The following is a 19522-nucleotide window of genomic DNA, read 5'->3' as shown; positions in this document are numbered from 1 at the left end:
TACCACACAGTTGATACATTACTCTGGGGTTACTGCTTCCCATAAGTAGTACTTTACATTTGTCAATGTTAACCTTCATTTGCCACCTTTCAGCCCATCTGCTCAACTTTTATAGATCCTGATGCAGCAGCATACTGTTATTAGTGTCATTAACAACCCTACCAACCTTCGTATTGTCTGCAGACTTTGATATTGACTAATATACCATCATCAGTATCATTTATAAATACAGAAACAACAATGAACCCAACATTAAACCCTGAGGGACTCCACTAATAACATTAGTCCACGAAGAGCAATGTCCATTGATTACCACTCTGTCTTCTCCCACTCAACCATCCCTTTATCTATAGCAGCAGTTTGCCTCCAATGCCACACTGCTCCAATTTGTGTAGCAGTCTTACATGTGCAACAGTATCAGAAGCCTTTCTAAGATCCAAATATATGATATCAAAGTTTGGCCATACTCCAATATACGGTGCCCCCTTGTAATTGGCTGTTAGAACGGGGGGAAGCAGTGATTGACAGGTTTTGACCCCGCCTACTGACTGCATCCTCTCTTCGTTTCACGCGGTTGTCACGTGATACGATGTCACTGGAGCGGTGAATGCGAAATTCGTTGCGTGTTCTTTCTTTTGAATGCTGGCGTTTGTTGCGTAAGGTGCTAATTGTTGGTTTTAGTTTGTCGTTCTTGTTATTGCCTCGTGGTTTTCTGGTTATTGCCTAATTTGTCGTTATCCCGTTCCATCCTGCGGGTAAACTGTTTCTTTGTTTTTTGCTGCTGTGTGCTGCCGTCACATTTTCTTGTTGTTTTTATTTCTTTGTTTCTTTTTGTGTTTTTTTTCTGCCTGTTTTGTCCCAATGGAGCGAGTGAGTGCGAGAATGTTGCATGGTTTAGAAAGGGACGGATGTAAGGCTGTGATTGAATGGTGTATGAGTGTGAATTTGATTGCTTCTGAATATAAGTGTTTTCAGTGTGGATGTGTGATGAGATTGGCCGAGCGAAAGGACATTAGGGATGGATTTGAGTGGGTGTGCAGAAAGAAAGGGGCCAATTCTCATCACGTTAAAAGGTCTGTACGAAAGGGATCGTGGTTTGCTGAAAGTAAATTAAGAATGATTGAGGTCCTTCTTCTCACCCATTATTGGGCGGAGAAGGTACCATGTGAATATGTTTTGAGTGAGATGGGTGTGAGTCAAACCACGGTGAGTGACTGGCGTAGTTTTTGTCGAGAAGTGTGTGTGCAGCTGTGTTTGAGCGAAAGGAGTATGATAGGTGGCGAGGGTGTTGTGGTTGAAATTGATGAGAGCAAGTTTGGCAAGAGAAAGTATAATAGAGGAAAAAGATTGAATGGGCACTGGGTGTTTGGTGGGATTGAACGAGGCACATCACGGTGTTTTTTCAGGGTTGTTGAAAGTAGGAGTAAAGACGTCCTCCTTGACATCATTAAGACTTCCATTTTGCCCGGAACTACTATTGTTTCGGACTGCTGGAAGTCTTATGATTGTCTGGAGGATGAAGGTTTTAAGCATATTGCGGTAAACCACTCGCTTCATTTTACCGACCCTGAAACTGGAGCAAACACCAACAGTATCGAGGGAACGTGGAGTGCCATTAAACGGCAACTGCCATCTAGAACAGTGGATGGTCAGTTCGACTCGTACCTCGGAGAATATATGTGGCGGCGTATGCACTCTGGCAGCGAAAATCGGACCATGGCTTTCCTGCAGGGGGTTCGGGAGGTATATAAGCCAACAGGCCAGGACTGATGAGGTGAGTTTAGTTTGATTTGTATTTCTGTGTTATTTTCATGTGTCATTAACCTAGTATTGTCGGTTGCGTTGTTTTCGGAAAAAAAAAAATTCTATGTTGCCGTTTTGTGCTTATGCAAAGACAAATTTTATTATTCGTGCGTGTCTTAATTGACTTTCGTTTAGGAAAAAAAGGTTAGGTTTTTACGCGACTTCGGGAAGGATTCAAGCAAAAACCAGTCGTTGGATGAAAAAAAAAATAGAATGACAGTTACGTTTTTAATTGTCTTTCGTTTGTGTTTAATTTAAAATGGTAGGTTACCTTTTTGCGGGACTTCCCCAGTTATTTGTCGAAAATTGGTCGTTTGCTGCGTCTCATGTTTTTTTTTTTTTCATTTTGAAGAACGTTTATGAATTGGGAATTACGTTTTTAATTGTCTTTCGTTTGTGTTTAATTAAAAATGGTAGGTTACCTTTTTGCGGGACTTCCCCAGTGATTTGTCGAAAATTGGTCATTTGCTGCATCTCATTATTATTTTATTTTGTTTTGAAGAACGAAATTAGTGTGTTTAATTTGCAATTATTTTGCCTGCTGCTTCGAAAAAATTACTGCTGCCGATAATTTCGTTCTTTTTCGGTTCCGCCATACTATTATGTCGTGTGACATTCGCCGCGTGCAGTTGTCGAGAAGAAGGGGGAACGCAGTGAGTGGGCGGAGTTACGAACCGTACGTCACTGCTTTCCCCCTCTTCTTCTCGACGTAATTGTCAAAGGGGCACCGTGTTCTGGAGTATTACCCAAAGTTTTTCCCTGTATCCAATCACACCTCACAGTACATCACTACATCACAGTATCCAATCAAATTGGTCAGATAAGATTTCACCTTAACAAACCCATGCTGTGTCCGAGCTATAACTGAAGTCTTGTCCAGATGATCCTGCAGTGCTTCTTTAATCAGTGCCTCCATTAATTTCCCTGGAACAGAAGTTAAACTAACAGGTCTATAATTACTTTGATCCTCCTTTGTGAATTGGGGTCACATTTGCACATCTCTAGTCCATGGGGTACCTCCCCTGAGGCCAAGGAAGCTCTCATGATTATGGCTAAGGGTTTTCTTACTTCCTTTGCTGCCTCCTTGAATATAACTGGATAGATCCCATCCACCTATTGGTATTAAGGTTAAGTTGCTATAATAGATAAAAGGATGGTTAAGTGGGAGAAGACAGAGGGTGGTAATCAATGGGTACTGGTCTTCGTGGACTAATGTATTAGTGGAGTCCCACAGGGTTCGATGTTGGGTCCACAGTTGTTTTGTATATTTATCAATGATATTGATGAAGGTATATCATGCTTAATGTCGAAGTTTGCAGATGATACAAAGGTTGGCAGGGTTGTTAATGACAGCAGTGGCAGTGTGCTACTGCAACAGGATCTAGATAATTTGGGCAGATGGGCTAAGAAGTGGCAGCTGAAGTTTAACCTTGACAAATGCAAAGTACTGCATATGGGTAGAAGTAACCCCAGAGAAACGTACCAACTGTGTGGTACTACACTTAAGGTGGTAGAAAATGAAAAAGACCTGTGAGTAATTGTGCAGTCAGATATGTAGTTTTCTGAGCAATGTAGACAGGCTGCCAGGGCAGGTCATGGGGTTTTGTCAATGATATATAGGAATTTTGCTAGCAGGGAAAAGGAGGTGATTGTCCCTCTGTATAAGGCAATGGTCAGGCCATGCTTTGAGTACTGCATACAGGCCTGGAGGCCTCATTTTAGGAAGGATGTAGATTTGCTTGAGTGTGTACAGAGAAGGGCAACAAGATTGGTGAGGGGAATGAAGGGATCTTCTTACCAAGAGTGGCTTAAGTTTTGCAAATTGCAGTGGCTGGAGACTAGGCACCTGCGCGGTGATCTGATTGAGGTGTATAAGGCCTTGAATGGGTTGAGCACGCTGAATTCTGATGGGTTCAGATTACGAACCTAAGGGGGCATAAATTCAAATACAGAAAGGACAGATGTAGAATAGATGTGCGGAAATTTGCCTTTAGCCAGCAGTTGGTTAATTGCTGGAACAAACTGCCATCTGTCATTGTGGAAGTTGATAGGTTGAATAAATTTGAGGAGGAACTGGACAGGCATTTGGAGGGAAATGGTGTGATTTTTTTTTTTTTTTTAGCTGATGCTGCAAAAGCTCATACACTTGCTTTCTTGCATCACATGCCATTACTACTACTAATACTACTACCTCAGGTGCCTTTCTTATGTTTATCTTCAACAATTTCTCCTCCACTTTCCTCTCATTTATTACAAAATCATCTAGCTCACTGCCAGAGTTTAGTTCACCTCTGACATTCCCCTCCCTGAATAACTTCTCATGTGTGAACATAGATGCAAAATACTCATTTAGTTTGTTAGCCACCTGAGCAGGATCATCAACAGTTGAACCATCGATATCCAGTGGGCCAATCTGATTCATCCCCTTCCTTTTAGAGTTTACATACATAAAGAACTCTTTGCTGTTTTTCCCTGCATCCTTTGCCAAAGATTTCTCATAATCTGCTTTTGCCTGCTTAACCACCTTTGTGGGTTGGTTACAGACCAGCTTATATCTATCGTAGGCTTCCATGTTACCCATTAATTTATATGTATCCCATGCATTTTTCTTCTCTGCCACATGTCTCATTAATTCATCTGACATCTATTTAGGCTTAAACCTTGAACAATATTTCTTAGTTGGTATGTAAAGCCTAGTAGCTTCCAAGATTAATTCTTTGAATGCTTCCCATTTTGAATTTGCTGTTGGTAACATCATCAGTTGGTCCCACAATCAGTTACCTTTCATATCAATTACCAAAGAAAGGTGATATCAATGACCTTTCTTTGGAAATATTTTCCATAGTTTTTCTGATGAAGGTCTTCTATATATATCCCCAATTCCCTTTAAAGAAATACAGTACAGTTCGCATACAAGGTATGATGTTACTGAACATAAGCATAAGTGAAGTAAATTCTTGTGTAGGAGATAAAATATTGTTTAGTTTTATCAATGGATCATGAGTATTTATCAATAGGTCATGAGTATTTTGTCTGACTTTTGCTTGCAAGATGGATTGACTCCTGGTTATGAGGAGGTGGGCAAAGAAACATACTAGTGTCTTCCAATGTGGATAACGTGTTTATAAACATCACCCTTCCAGAAGTCAAATCTGTCTTAATAAAAAATTCCGTAAAAGTCATGGCAAAATCTAGTGACTAAACACTCACAACCCCTTCTGAAAAATAAACAACTAGAATTAAGTGATTTATTCCATCAGATATGGTTACTTCAAATTTCAAAACCAAATGGCATACAGAAAATATAGTTATCAATGAAAAATCTTCCCCCTTGAATTTACATCACAAATACAGGGGACCATATGCATCATTGACATATATATGGCCCCCTGCTTTTGTCTAGCTTTACAATCCTCTGTATTTGTCTAGCTCTATAACCCTCTTTTTCTGTCTAGCTCCACAATTATAACAACTTAGAAATATTTTCCATAGTTTTTCAAAGAAATTTTGCTAGTATCTCAACAGCATCCATCCCTCCATCTTTAAAATAGAATTAGAAAAAAGGCCTTGATTAAGACAAATAACAGGGTTAAAAAACTCAAGTACACTGAAAGAGCATTTATATCTCTTTCAACCACCCATTTCAACAAAAATAGGTTTAATTAAGGGGTCCAGGTTGAAGGGCCAACAGGATAAAAGGCTGACTATGCTGGACAGAGGACCAATGATGCCAATGGATCAACCAGGAAATGTGTCCAAACATGTCCAAAGTGTCAGAGTTTATAATGAAAGTTTTAAAAAACAGGAAAAAAGTATTTAAAAAATACATGATTTGGGGTCTGACCTGGTATTGTGCCACAATTATTACAATAAGATTTTATGGTGAAGATTGAACTATTATGAAAAAAAAAATTAACGAAGTTCATTGGTGAAATATCTAGTGGATCAGTTTAAAAAGCTAATTTCTGATGAACCCAGCAATAACATTATTTTAATTCAAAAAAGTAATTCAGTCTTTATAATAATTTAATTGTATAAACCAATTTAGTCTGTTTTATGCATGCAGTAGTAATGATATTTCACAATTATCATAGTTATTCTAGGGCTGCTCAAAAAATCAGTCTCCAAATTTTTATCCCACTAATGTGATGTTGCATAAATGTAATGGACTCAGTTGAAAATTTAAACATTACTATCAATATCCTGCAAGATTCAACACTACACATCTTTGTGGCAGGACTGAAATAGTCTATGAAAATGGAGACTGATGTTGATATGCATATGAAGCAGCCATGTGTTATTGATTTCCTCAATATGAAGAATGGTGTGCCCATTGAGCTTCAACGATGTTTGAAAAACATTTATGAGAGTGCCACAATCAACATAAGCACAGGGGGGGTGGGTAAAGTGTATCAGTGATGCTGGTTGTAGTTTCAAGGACTTGTCAAGGGTTAGGTCATCCTCACACTGCAGAGATGATGGTGAAAAATTGGGGGGGGCGATAAACTGATTCAAGAAGACTAATCCATTAATACCCAGGAAATGTGTGAGTAAAAGTGGGAATAGACTTTAACACATTGAAAATAATTCTGGACAACTTGTGATACAGAAAATTGGAATATAGGCATGTGCCAGGAAGGGTTCTGTGAATGCTAACCAAGATCATAAAGGGCAGAGAGTGCAAACTTGTGCTGATCTTCAGGAGCGGTATGAAATTATGGGCAATGATTTTCTTAACAGCATTGTCACTGAAAATGAGACCTGATAAACCACTATGAACCAGAGTCAAAGCAGCAGTCTGTGGAGTGGTGACACAAAGATTACTAGTAAAGAAGAAATTCAAGGGAAATTCTGCTGGAAAAATAGTGTTTCAGTTTTTTTGGGCAAGAAGGGGTTATCCTAGAATGGGGACACATGATCAATTCTGCTTGCTATGTGCAGACACTGACAAAAAAGATTGCAAGAGTGAAGCCCAGCGAAGTAAGGAAAATTTCATTGAAATTTTCTTTACTTCATTGCAGAATTTGGGTGGACTGTTCTGCCTCATTCCTCATGCTTCCATCAGAATTTAATCTGTTTGGCTCAATGAAGGATGGCCTTCCTGGGAAACACTTTGTAGATGACTATGCTGTCATTGTGGATGTCAAGAAGTGGCTCTTGGAGACTCACAGCAACTTATATGAGAGGGGTGCAAGCTCTGATTCAGTGGTGGAGAAAATGTGTACAAGTGATCTTAAATGTGGAAAAATAAATGTTATAAATGTTATAACATAATTTTAATTGGCATACCTGCAGTGGTATCCAGACCACAAAAAAAATTTGGAAACATCAGTTTTGGATTGTGCAATATTATTCTAGCTGTTGTCTCCAAATCCACATGCAAGAAAAAGCATAAAACTAATAATTTCTCTCCGTGGTGGAACAAAGAATTCTCCACTACTTTAAGACTCATTCGTAAAGTAAAGAGAGAGTGTCAGCATAAGCTGAGGAGTTAACAAGCTGCTGAGGTTGATTGCCTCCATCATGAGTATAAGAAAATTATTAGAAAATTATGTTAAGTTAATCTATAAGAGCAAATTGCAGTCCTGGCAGACTCTTCTTTGAACCTCAGGAAATAATAAATCCTGGGTTATGCATCTAGACTTGTTAAAAGCAAAACAATTGCTGGTGATATTTTTAACTTGTTGTATCTGATGACATGGGAACACCAGATTGGGCAGATTCCATCAATTATGCTTTAGACCATCTTCCAACTGATATGTCTACTGATGCTTCTATGCATCAGAATATTAAACCATGCCTACTCCTCCTTGCCTTTTGCTGCTGAGGAGCTAAGATCTACCAATGAAAAAATTCATCCCAATAAATATCCTTGGGGAAGACTTAATTGGTGACATTTTCATCAAGCATATTCACTCACTCCAGCCAAATGTTCATCTTAATCTATTTAACTTTCACATGGTTCTTTTCCTGTGTTAGGAAGGCATGCCATCCTAAAATTGATTGAAAAAAACTAAGTAAACCTCCTCAAAACCTCAGATCTTACAGACCAGTTGACCTATTCTGTAACTTTTGTAAACTTCTAGACAAACTGATAGCTTAGAATTACTGATTTTCAACATGGTGTAAATTCCATATTTTTCCTTTTGATTGAAATGAACTAAGTAAATCTCCTCAAAACCTCAGATCTTACAGACCAGTTGTCCTATTCTCTAACTTTTGTAAACTTCTAGAAAGACTGATAGCTTAGAATTACTGATCTTCAACATGCTGAAAATTCCATATTTTCCCCCAGAGTTTGGTTTTCAACCTGACTCTGATGCAGGGATACTCCTGTTGAGGTGCATAATTTAGTATTAGTAGTGGCAAATGATGCAAGCAAGCAAGCTTATAAAGCATCAAGGGACAAGGTGTTCTTGTATTGATTGCGGCCTCCAGGGTTACCCCTATATACCGTTGTAGCATCTGTAGGTTATTTATAGCCGGCAAGTGTGTGTAAGTGTGTATATGTAAGTATATATGTGTGTTGTGATGGTTGTTGTTGGCCAGCCCTGGTGTCTTAGCAGCCAGGAGGCAGGGAGCAAGCTACCTGCGTCCCGACTCCCATCCCTAGCCATGTGGAGGCGCTCCAGGAACTATCTAAATTACACTAAGTGGGATTCCAACAAGTGGAATCCCGGTTATAATAAATATGGAATAGGGAGGAGAAAGTAGGAGAAAAGAAAGTTGAAGAAGAAAAGAGAGCAAAACACTCTCAGGAAAAAGAAGAAATAGGAAAGAGGAAAACACTAGTTGGAAAATCTAACAAGCGAGAGAGCTTGAAGAGGTAAAATTTTGAAAGAAAGATTCTCCTAGCCGGGAAAGAAGCCCAACCTGCACCGACAAGGGGAAAAAGAAAAGTCTCAAGGAAAGAACATAGGTAATGTACAAGTGGCTATTAGATAGCCACTTAAAAGAATAAATTAAGATAAATAATAAATACTTATGTCACCGATATGAAACATAGCAGTAAACATATTAACAAATTACGTTGCATAAACAGAGAGTAAAATATACAATATTTACAAAATAAGTAATTAAAATCTTAGCTGAAAAACCAGTCAACCAAGAAATTAACAGAAATAGTCAACCAGAAGAAATACAGAAACATATATGCAAAACACAAAGAGACAAACAGAACTCACCAAAAGCAAAGATATGCCAAAGGCAAAACCAATAAATTCTGTACAAATAAATTAGTTAACCAAATCAAAAGCAATTCTAAATTTAAATCTAAGTATAACAAATCAAAATCAAAATAATAAGTTAAGTATTAAACAATAATTAATGAATATGCAGAGAAAATGTCTCTGCACAAGTAATCTAATCTATATACATATGTACATAACCAGCAAGTGCAAAGCTGCTACCACAAGCTGCAAAAAACAAAACTTGTTTCAAATAACAAGACACGTAGTATTAACAATAATGCATAGGTAAGCATTAAAAAAAAAAAAAAAAAACTTCAACCTGCAGGGCTGAACAAAAGCTAAAACTATACATTTCCACTGCAACTGGCAGTAGAAAAGAAAATAATAGCAAGACTGGAGGAGGAGAATAACGCCTCCAACCAGTCAGCCAACAAAGCAATTGGATCTGAGAGGGCGGGGAGAGGTCCATCCCACCCCCTCAGAACCAAAACCCATTTACAACTAAAAATGCTAGACCAAGAACTATATGGTACTAGCAAAAACCCAACTGATTGCAGCTGCAATCAGGCAGGAAAGAAAAATACAACAAATAATCAGCCCAGCAGGAAAACAAAATTAAATTTTTTTTTTTTTGGTTTTTTTTTTTAGGAGCATTAGCAACTAAGGCCATATTGCTCCGGGATATGCGGTGGTCATTCCCTGACCTTTCCGCATCCTCCGTATTTGGTGGTGACGGGCTCGAACCCCGGTCTAATCAAGAAGCGTGTGCTACGCGCTGCTGCTCCTTCCCACCTGGCTACGGAGGCGCCTACAACACAAAATTAAATCCAAACACAAGCAGCAAGAGAAGCAGCCAGCAGTAAAACAGTCTAGAGAGGAAAATCATCTCACTCAACCAGAACAGCCAACTGAAGGTTGGATCTGAGGGAGCAGGGAGAGGTCCATCCCATTCCTCAGAGCCAAACAGATAAAGCATCAGCCAAAAAAAAAAAAAAAAAAAAATTCCCATATCACTTGTCCATCCCTTCCAATAATTTGTCTAGTTCTTCCTTGAATTTATTCAAGCTGCTCACTTTGACAACAAAAACAGATGGAAGTTTCTTCCAACAATCAACCACCCACTGGTTGAAGGCAACCTTCATACATCTATTGGTTGATGGATCATTCAATCTATAAACATATTTTGGCTATTTTCATCTACTTTGAGAGTACTTTGATGTTCTTTGGTGGGAAAATGCCCTCTGCCAACTCCAAAATTCAGTGTTCTATGCAATTATTTCACTTAAGGTTATTTTGCCAAATGTTTCATCCCTGTATCTTCTAAATGTCAGCCTGTCCACAGGATGGCTTCTTATGGTTTTTCCCATGGGGGTCCCCTGGTGTAGAACCTTGTTTTTGATAACTGGCTAGCATAAACAAACCAACTCACTAACATTCAGCAAATTGCGTATGCTGATGACCTCACAATTCTTATTTATGGTGATTCCCATTCTAAACTTGAAATGTTTGCCAACAACATAATCACTGAACTTCTGTCTAAGACTGTGCTGAATAAATTGAAACTTCACCTGCAAAATCAAACATGACAGTGTTCATGTACAAACTGGACTATAACCAGCCTCTGGCTATTAGACTTAAGGGTAAATTTCTCCCTTTTAAAACTAAATTCTTGGGTATCATCCTTGATGATTTTTTTATCTTTTCAGCTCATATTCTGAATCTTGCTTCTGAAGTTAAAAATTTTACTGCCATGTCACTCAGAATTACCCATCATGATTGGTCATCATCTCTCTCTCTCTCTCTTATGACATATACAGCTGCTTTGTGGTTTAGATCATCACTTAGGCGCCTCCGTAGCCAGGTGGGAAGGAGCAGCAGTGCGTAGCACATGCTTCTTGATTAGACCGGGGTTCGAGCCCGTCACCACCAAATACGGAGGATGTGGAAAGGTCAGGGAATGACCAACGCATATCCCAGAGCAATATGGCCTTAGTTGCTAATGCTACTAAAGAACGAAATAACTAACTAAGATCATCATTTGTTGTCACCATTCAACCAAAGTTAGATTTGGGTCCACCAATCATTCTTGAACTTCTCCACATCTACCATAGTGTCTACTTCTGCTCTTCAGATGCTTGCAGGTACACTCTCCTTAGATCTTCACATCACATTTAAAAGCCTATGTTACTTCATGAGAAGGGGTATTCCAAAAGAGTATACAGCTGCTTTGTGTGCTGTATATTCTTAGTCATTGGCAAAAGAGATGGTTCTTCACTGAAAAGGGTCTCATTTTTTTCCCCAAAGTCATTATCATCACCACAACCATATTTGTCAAAAAATTGGTTTTCACATATACTTTACACATTTATATTAAAGCTCATGGATCACTTAATGTGAAGAGGTTTCACTTCAAGCTCTCTGGCTCTATCTCTGCTTTTTGATGAGTTAAATCCCTATAGATTCAACTCATGTGTCTATTATTTGCCAATATATGATGACCTGAGACCACCCCTTAAAGGCTTAATTACTAATTTCATTCTTGGAACAGAAATTCAATTTCTCTCCTGTTGTGCAAGTTTTACGGTTTTTCAGTACTCTGCTAAGGCTGTCTTTCAATGCAGAAAGCGTCTTTTGTCTAACATAAATTCCAGTAATATTGCCAACCAACTCAAAATCTGCCTTCGTTTTTGAGCCGGGTCATACACTTGATCCTCATAATCCAAATTTCGCCACTATTGATATTTATTAAATTGTAACTTGTTCTTCAGCTATTGGGACAACTACCAATTACTGCATTCTTAACTACTGGATTATTTTACTGCAGTCAGTTAACACTTTACACTTTCGTCACTCTTTTGAAGTTCTGGAATAGAACCAACACCTTATGGTTCTTTTGGATTACATCTTCATCACCTTCTATTTCATTTGGATCTTTAACACTTGTTAGTTCTTTTGGATTACATCTTCATCTCCTGTTTCTTTTGGATTACATCTTCATCACTTTTTAATTCTTTTGAACCACATTTTCAGCATAATCATAACCTTCTCTCCATGATGTGGAACTTCTTCACTGCCCTCTGGTGCACCTTTATTTATTTAGTTCTTCTGTTTTCTTTTTCTTTCTCCATCTTCTGTTTTCTTTCTTTTGTTGGTCTCTCTGGAGCAGGATTTCTGCTGGTGTCATCAGGGTCCTGATGACATGGGATTGCTGGCATCCTCAGGGTCCTTGCACTTGCTTCTTTGTGGATGCAGGATTAGCATTTATCTAAACTTATTTATTTTTTGCATTGATGCTATTGGTTAGTCCTCAATAGCATGGTATTTCTGGCATCTGTAGGTTTTGCACTATCTCCTATGGATGCAGATCTAATTTTATGTTCATATAAGACAGTACAAGTAGCTGCAGCCTACCTCTCATTACATAGATGGGTACCAAGAAGCAACGTTCCTGGTAGCAAAGTGGCCAGAAACAACGCTTTTAATGTAACAGTATGGACACTTTACACATTTCTAGTCTTTTTACAGAGCTTCGTATCATTGCAGAAAACCAAAGTGGAGTTGAACTAACAGAACATCCAGGAGCCATCCTACACAAGATACAATACATGCAATATTTGACTTCATTGTATATGCATACATGCCTTTGCACATAAACTACAATATTTTTTCAGGTAAGAACTAAGTTGCCTCTTCACTCCTATCAGGTATTGCCTTCAGCTAACATGCTATTATCACATCCTTATTTTTGAGACAACTCTCATAGCCCTCTACTGAAATGACTTTCAGCTACTATAAAAGTGACTTGAAATTGTTTAATAACAGGAGAATGTGATGATCTTTAAGAACATGGTTGCAAATAAGAAAGTGCTGCCACTTCTTGTTCAAACATGGACAGGTTTTAAGTATTCATTTTGCCACCTCTCTCTCCTCCCCCAAACATGTTAAGGCCTCATGGTTCAATTTTCACTCTTGAGAACTGGTGTCTGGATGTCACTGATTCCATATTAAGACAGTTTGATTCATCCCCTTGCTTTCAAGCAAGTGAATGTGAATCAAACTGAAGGAGTTGTTTCATAATGATAACTCATATTTTTAGACAGCTTCATCTTTTCATAGTCCTGTGTTTAAAATTAGTAAATGATGTCTGCCACATAATCTACTTGTGTGTGTAGAAAAAATGTGTCCATTAGTTTGGATAGAGCTCACAGGTCTCAAAAGTAGAATGTGTATATACAAGCAGTTCAGGAGGTCAAAGGCTTCTCAGCAACAAAAAATAAGCAGCAATCATGCTCTGCTATAAGAGATTGTAACCAATGTTTTCCTAAAATTGCCCCTATTAAAACTTTTTTATGTATGTTATTTATGTTTTGTTTCATGTTAGATTTATTTTCATCTAAAAAAAGATTTATGCTTATTATATTCATTTTAATTATTATCAAGATAGCTTGATTATAAAATTATTTTTTCTGTTTTTCTTTTCAGTGCTTATTGCATACTTGGTATATTGCTTCAGATCTTCATTTGTATTGTATAGCACCAGTAATATTCATAGCTTTATACAAGTGAGTTTATATCATCAATGAGGTGTTTTATACTGTTGTTTGTATTATTCATTGTGCCAACATCCACAGTAATGTTATTAATAATTTTAGGTTCTATAGTATTCCTTGAGGTTCAGCCTCATTATTTTAGGTTCAATTAAAATCAATCTTCAATTTTATGTTCATCCTCATTATTACTATATTTATCAGTAGATGACCAGATTTTTTTCCTAAATTTAATGTAAAATACTCTTAAGGAAGAAATTCTGATATTTCAACTAAAGTATAAATGATGCAGCAGACAGAATAAAGATAGATGCCACTTGAAAAGGAAAAAACTTTCATCTATTGAATGTTATTTATGTTACAGCAGAATGTGATTTGTTTTCTCTCACTTTTGCATATTTTGTATTGTTATTGTCTAGTGTTATGCACTAGACAATAATACATAACAGAAATTGGTTTTGGATGGCACAGATTATATTTAATCTGTGAAGAAATACAGAAATCCCTCATCAACCATTGGGAATACCTTCCTGAAAAGTAACACATTTAATAAAACCACAGTTAGCAAGATTAAGGTCATGTAGAAAATGGAGGGTAAGGAAAAAACAATAATTATGCCAATAAAATATATGAAAAGAAAATATACAGTAAATTTTATTTTTCATTTATAAAACATAAATATGATGTTTGTTACAAAAGGTAAAATAAATGTTTGTTAATATTAGTGTTTACCAAACACGGTAATCTTCAATGTGTTATGAAAACATATCCAAAATATGTATATATATTGGGTCAATTGGTGGACTGCCAACAATTTTTTTTGTATACTGTGAGTAACCTGAACTTAGTGAATAATTTTTTTTTGCATAAATTAATTGTTTTAGTTTTGCAATTTTGTAGGTTCCCTTAATCTAATGTGTGACATTTAAAAAATTGATTATATGTTATATTAAATGCAAATTTCTCCTTGTTTTGTAATAAAAGGAAATAAAAATACCTTATCATAATATTTATTTGATATGTTATGCTAAAAAGTGATTCAGACTTTGATGAGGTACAACTTTAATTGGTTACCTCTGATATGTACAGTACTGACAAGTTTGCCACTGAGAGGGTAGAATGTAAACAAATCCCCGTACTATGCACTAGCAAAGCAAATTTACCAAGATAGTGGCACAGTTGCACCAGAGTCTACAAGGCCACAGGGTGCTCTAGAACAATGCAAATGCTGTTGGTGCAGTGCTACCCTAGCTTAATTTTTAGGACCTCTAAAAATATGTGCATCAAGGTCTGTGGTTTTTTACAAAAATGATGAATTTTTACCAAAATTCAAGCGTTGATGATGAATTTTTACCAAAATTCATCATCAAAGCTCGAACTCTTGCAGTAGCACAAAAATAATGGTTATAAACACTATCCTTACATATTGAGTGGAAAAAGCTTGAATTTGAATCTTGTGAATGAAACAAGTATTTTTATGAGCTGTGGCTGAGTTAGTCAGTTTCACAAGAGAGGGGTTGCACAGTTTCTTTTCTTTATTTCTAGAAACTGAGATTTTTTGATTACTCAAAATTGTAGGCACAGTATACTAGTGTCTCATAACCTTAATTGTTTAGTTTTAAACGTACCCTATTGCCCACTAGACCCATCCACGTTATTGGTGGGTTACAGGAGTAATAACTACATGTTCTTTTGTCATAAAAAGAACTAAACCAAGTTTACATAAAACTTGGTTTATGTTTACATAAAACATAAAAAAAAAACAACTGTTGATTATAAAATTTTATTATACAAATATAAAATTATGTTAGCTGAAATCTGTAGTCGACAAACCCATGATTGAGGAAGGATTTCTGTACTGCAAAGAATGGCAAATTAGTTGGAATAAAAATCATTTTGGTTTTTCACCTTTTTGTTGTAGAACTAGTGCACATTTAGTAAACAAAAATTTGAAAAAATTATTCTAAATTGCCACAGAATTATAATATGTTTTATGTTATACATATCTATAATGGTGTGTGTTTGTGCCAGATTTACAACACAAAGACTATGAAACTCTGCATAGATACTAAAGGAATCACATTGATATGCATCTTCTTAATTTTTTTTTTCAAGCACATCGTACCATGAGTAATTAAATCCTGAAATATGAGCTCTTTCTCATTGTCCTCATTATATATATATCAATATTAATTGAATTACAGAATCAGCATAATTCAGTGTATAAATGATAAAGGGCACCATCAATGTCACTTTACCAGCTTATGAAGGCAAGTGAAAGAAAGCTTGAAATTAATTTCATTGCAAAATTTGTGATATTAGTTAATTTTTTTTTTTTTATGAAACCCCCAAACACGAGAGGTATTAGAACCTATAGTACTTAGTACCATGCTTGGGTTGGAGGTTGAGAAGACAAAAGAAGATATTTGTTCACATTAGACTAAAACTTCTGTAGACAGTAATTTTCAGGAAATACATATGAAGGAAGGTTGTTCCAGAAAACAGCAGTTTGAATGAATAAACGAGGAAGATGAAAAGTTGGTTCTGTGAGTTTGAAATTGGACAGTAAATGGATTTTGGTTGGTGGCGGCACGTGTTTGGACTGTTTTGAAAGAGAGAGTGGGAATTATAGAAGCCAATTCAGAAGAACAGTGCCCATCTAAGTATCTGTAGAAAAGGCATGCAGCAGAAACAGTAAGTCTATGAGACAGCGAGTGGAGAGACTCTTTTAGAGATGAGACATTAATTAACCTAATTGCCCTCTTCTGGATGGAATCTAGAAGCCTGAGGAGGTTTTGGGGTCACCACCCCCAGATGTGGGAACAATATTCCATGGTAGGGTGGATTTGCGATTTGTACAGAGTGAACAGTTGTTTGGAAGAAAAGTAACGTTGAGAGAGAAAGAGAAAAACAAGTTTTTTAGATGCAGAGGAAGCAATATTTGTAATGTGCTTGTGCCAAGAGAGATTAGAAGTCAGGGTAATCCCCAAAAGAAATATATCATTTTGCCCACAAATCAGAGTGTCACCAAAGATAAGCATAGGAGCAGAAGAATCCTTTTTGCAAGATATAACACAAGACTGAGTTTTAGAAGGATTGAAATCAACCAACTTGTCTTTGCCCCACTGGAGGATTACCTGGAGAACTCGCATTTAAGGAATTGGTAGTAGATATTCAAGAAGTTGAAGCTGATTAAACAGGGCAAGGTTTCTCAAATTGAAAAGTGGAATGCAATGTGCTATCATCGGCAAAATTATGGATAGGATTTCCAGTCAATGGAAGAAGGTCATTCATATACAAGAAGAAAAGAGTGGGTGAAATTACTGAATCTTGGGGAACACCAGCATTAGTGGAGAAGTTAGAAGACAGAGAGCCATGTACCATCACCCTCAGTGAGTGATCAGAAAGAAAACTGGATAACCAATTACAAAAAACAGTTGGCAAACCATAAAATGGAAGCTTGTTTAGAAGACCTTTATGCCAAACACGATTGAAAGCCTTTGAGATGTCAAGAGCAATGCTTGTGTTTCACCAAACTTTTCCATTGAATTTGTCCATAAATGGATAACATAAGCCAGAATATCACCAGTGGATCAACACTGACAAAATCCATACTGGCAATCGTTGATCAGACGGAAGTTTTCTATGTAGTTTAAGAGTTGGCAGTTAATTGATTTCTCCATTACTTTAGAAAGTGTAGAAGTAATTGCAATGGGATGATAACTGGATGGGAGGGATTTGTCACCCTTTTTAGGAACTGGCTGGATATGCGCAAATTTCCAAGTAGAAGGAAAAACACCTTTGGAATAAGAGAGTGAAAAAATGCGGCAAAGAACAGGAGTAAGTTCAGGAGCACAAACTTTGAGAACAAGTGGAGAAATAATATTAAGACCTGGAGCTTTATTAGCATCAAAATTCGTCAATATCCTTCTGACATCCTTTTGATGGAAGACCACAGGAGGCATTGAATGGAGCATGTTGGGAATGGTGGGAGGTGTTTTACCAAGATCATTAATACATGAGTCGGAAGAAAAATGGGATGCTAGCAGGTCAGCTTTATCCTTGGCTAAAGTGACAACAGAACCATCTGGTTTTGACAGAGATGGGCAAATGTTGCAGCCTATAGCTTTGGCAAGAGACCAAAATGCTCGGCTACCATTAAGGCAAGAAGCAAGTTTTCTACTCTTAGCCTGTTCAAAATCTAGTTTGGACTGGTTAATAACTGCTTTACAATTATTGCGAGCTTTGGAGTAGGCAGAAAATGAAACTGTAGAATTCGAAACAAGCCAATTACGATATGCAACGTTCTTCTCTTGAACAGCCTTAGCACATTTATTGGAAAACCAAGGTTTAGATAAAGGATGAGACTTTAAAGTGGAGTGTGGAATAAAGGATTCCATTCCTACAAGAATAATTTCACTGACACGATATGAGCAAACGTTGACATCAGAAGTTTTGAAACAATAATCTGACCAAGGAAAAGAAGAAATAAAATCTCGCACGTCATCCAATTTTGCATTCTTGTAATGCCAAACAATACGAGGTTGGGAATAGCCATGAGATAAAGGTTCCATTGGAGAAGAGACACTCACCAAGTTGTGATCTGAGGTGCCTAAAGGACCTCTCAATTCAACCGTGTACTTAGAAGGGTTGTTTGTGAGAAAAAGATCAAACGTGTTGGCTGTATGGTTAGGATTGTCTGGTATTCTTGTAGGTAAATGAACAATCTGTGCAAGGTCATTAGTAATTGCAAAAGCCTCAGCATCTTGACCAGCTGGGTCAATGTGACTAGAAAACGGAAGCCATGTGGAATTGTGAACATTAAATTCACCAAGGAAAATGACCTCACTGTTAGGAAAGTTGAATATAAAACTCTGTGCTTGCTAACAGGAGAGACTGCTTCTACAGGGATGGGATACACTTAAATAGAAAGGGTGCAAGGATATTTGCTTATGCTATCGAGGCAGTGTTAGATGGGTCAGAAAACTTTTAGCTTGGGGGATGTACAGACTAAAAGATTAACAGTAGCTGCAGGCAGAGGTGGAAATGATTCTTGCACTGCTTCTATTGGAATGAGCAGCAGCTCAGAAAGCCAGTTGCTGGGGATTTCAAGAACTGCTAGGAGTCATCATGGACAAGTAAATACATAGGTGGTAGATGACTCTCATCAACTGGTGCAATACCACCACTTTGTTTATTGGAGTTTTGAAGTGGTGAAACACATGTTTAGTCTCTAGAGCAAAGTTTCTGCCTCTCCCCCATACTTCTCCTTCAATCCATGCACGGTACCGAGTAGTATATGTTTTGATACCTTTCATGTTTGAGGATTTCATAAAAAAAAAAAAAAAACATGGGCTGTGTTAGGGTAACTAAGGGTAAATACAGGTGCATGTATACTTGGATGTACACCAATGCTAAAAGTATAGTAAATAAATTTGATGAATTTGAAGGGCTGCTTAAGACATCAAAGGCAGATATTGTTAGGATATCAGAGCATGGAGTCACACAGATATAAGCTTGACTTGGTGCATTATAGCCTTAGATGCTAATGTGCCATAAAACTCTAAAACAAACAAACAGATATAAGCACTGCAGATTTGGAATTTGAGGAGTACAATGTGCAAAGGATAGACAGGGTAGGAAGGGAGGAGGGGTTATGCTGTTAGTTAGGAAACACATAAAATCAAAGGAAGTGCATCCAGTTGACATTGGCGGATAGTGCAATTGTGCAGAGAAATAGAGTGGGCTAGTAAATCAGAATGTCTTGTAATGGGGGATTTTAACTTTCCAGATATTGACCAGAACTTGTGGCTTGATCACTCACAAGCCAGCAACACTTTTGTAGATTTATTGGAGGATTGTTTTCTATAGCAACATGTTCGAGGAGCAACCAGAGGGAGTAATACTCTTGATCTGATTATCAGCAGTGATTATTCATGCATTACGAATTTGCAGATAAAGGAACCACTAGGTGACAGGGAT

General features: G+C 37.3%; 1 protein-coding gene across 2 annotated transcripts in view; it reads left to right on the top strand.

Moving 5' to 3' along the window:
• Positions 1-19522, top strand: part of LOC150089498 (O-acyltransferase like protein-like) — a 201657-nt gene that overhangs the window by 94510 nt on the left and 87625 nt on the right. For both annotated transcript variants that reach the window (XR_016546670.1, XM_090368626.1), the window contains exon 10: positions 13476-13555. Coding sequence is in view for 1 of the 2 variants with exons in the window: in XM_090368626.1 (XP_090224752.1) it covers positions 13476-13555 (80 nt within the window). In the remaining variant the exon portion in view is untranslated. The remainder of the gene's footprint in view (positions 1-13475; positions 13556-19522) is intronic.

This window comes from Mastigoproctus giganteus, chromosome 2, assembly GCF_048544385.1.
Source record: "Mastigoproctus giganteus isolate SK-2022 chromosome 2, ASM4854438v1, whole genome shotgun sequence".
NCBI classification, from domain to species: Eukaryota; Metazoa; Arthropoda; class Arachnida; order Uropygi; family Thelyphonidae; genus Mastigoproctus; species Mastigoproctus giganteus.
The sequence above is the reverse complement of the archived record's forward strand: the minus strand, read 5'-3'. Positions and strand labels throughout refer to the sequence as shown.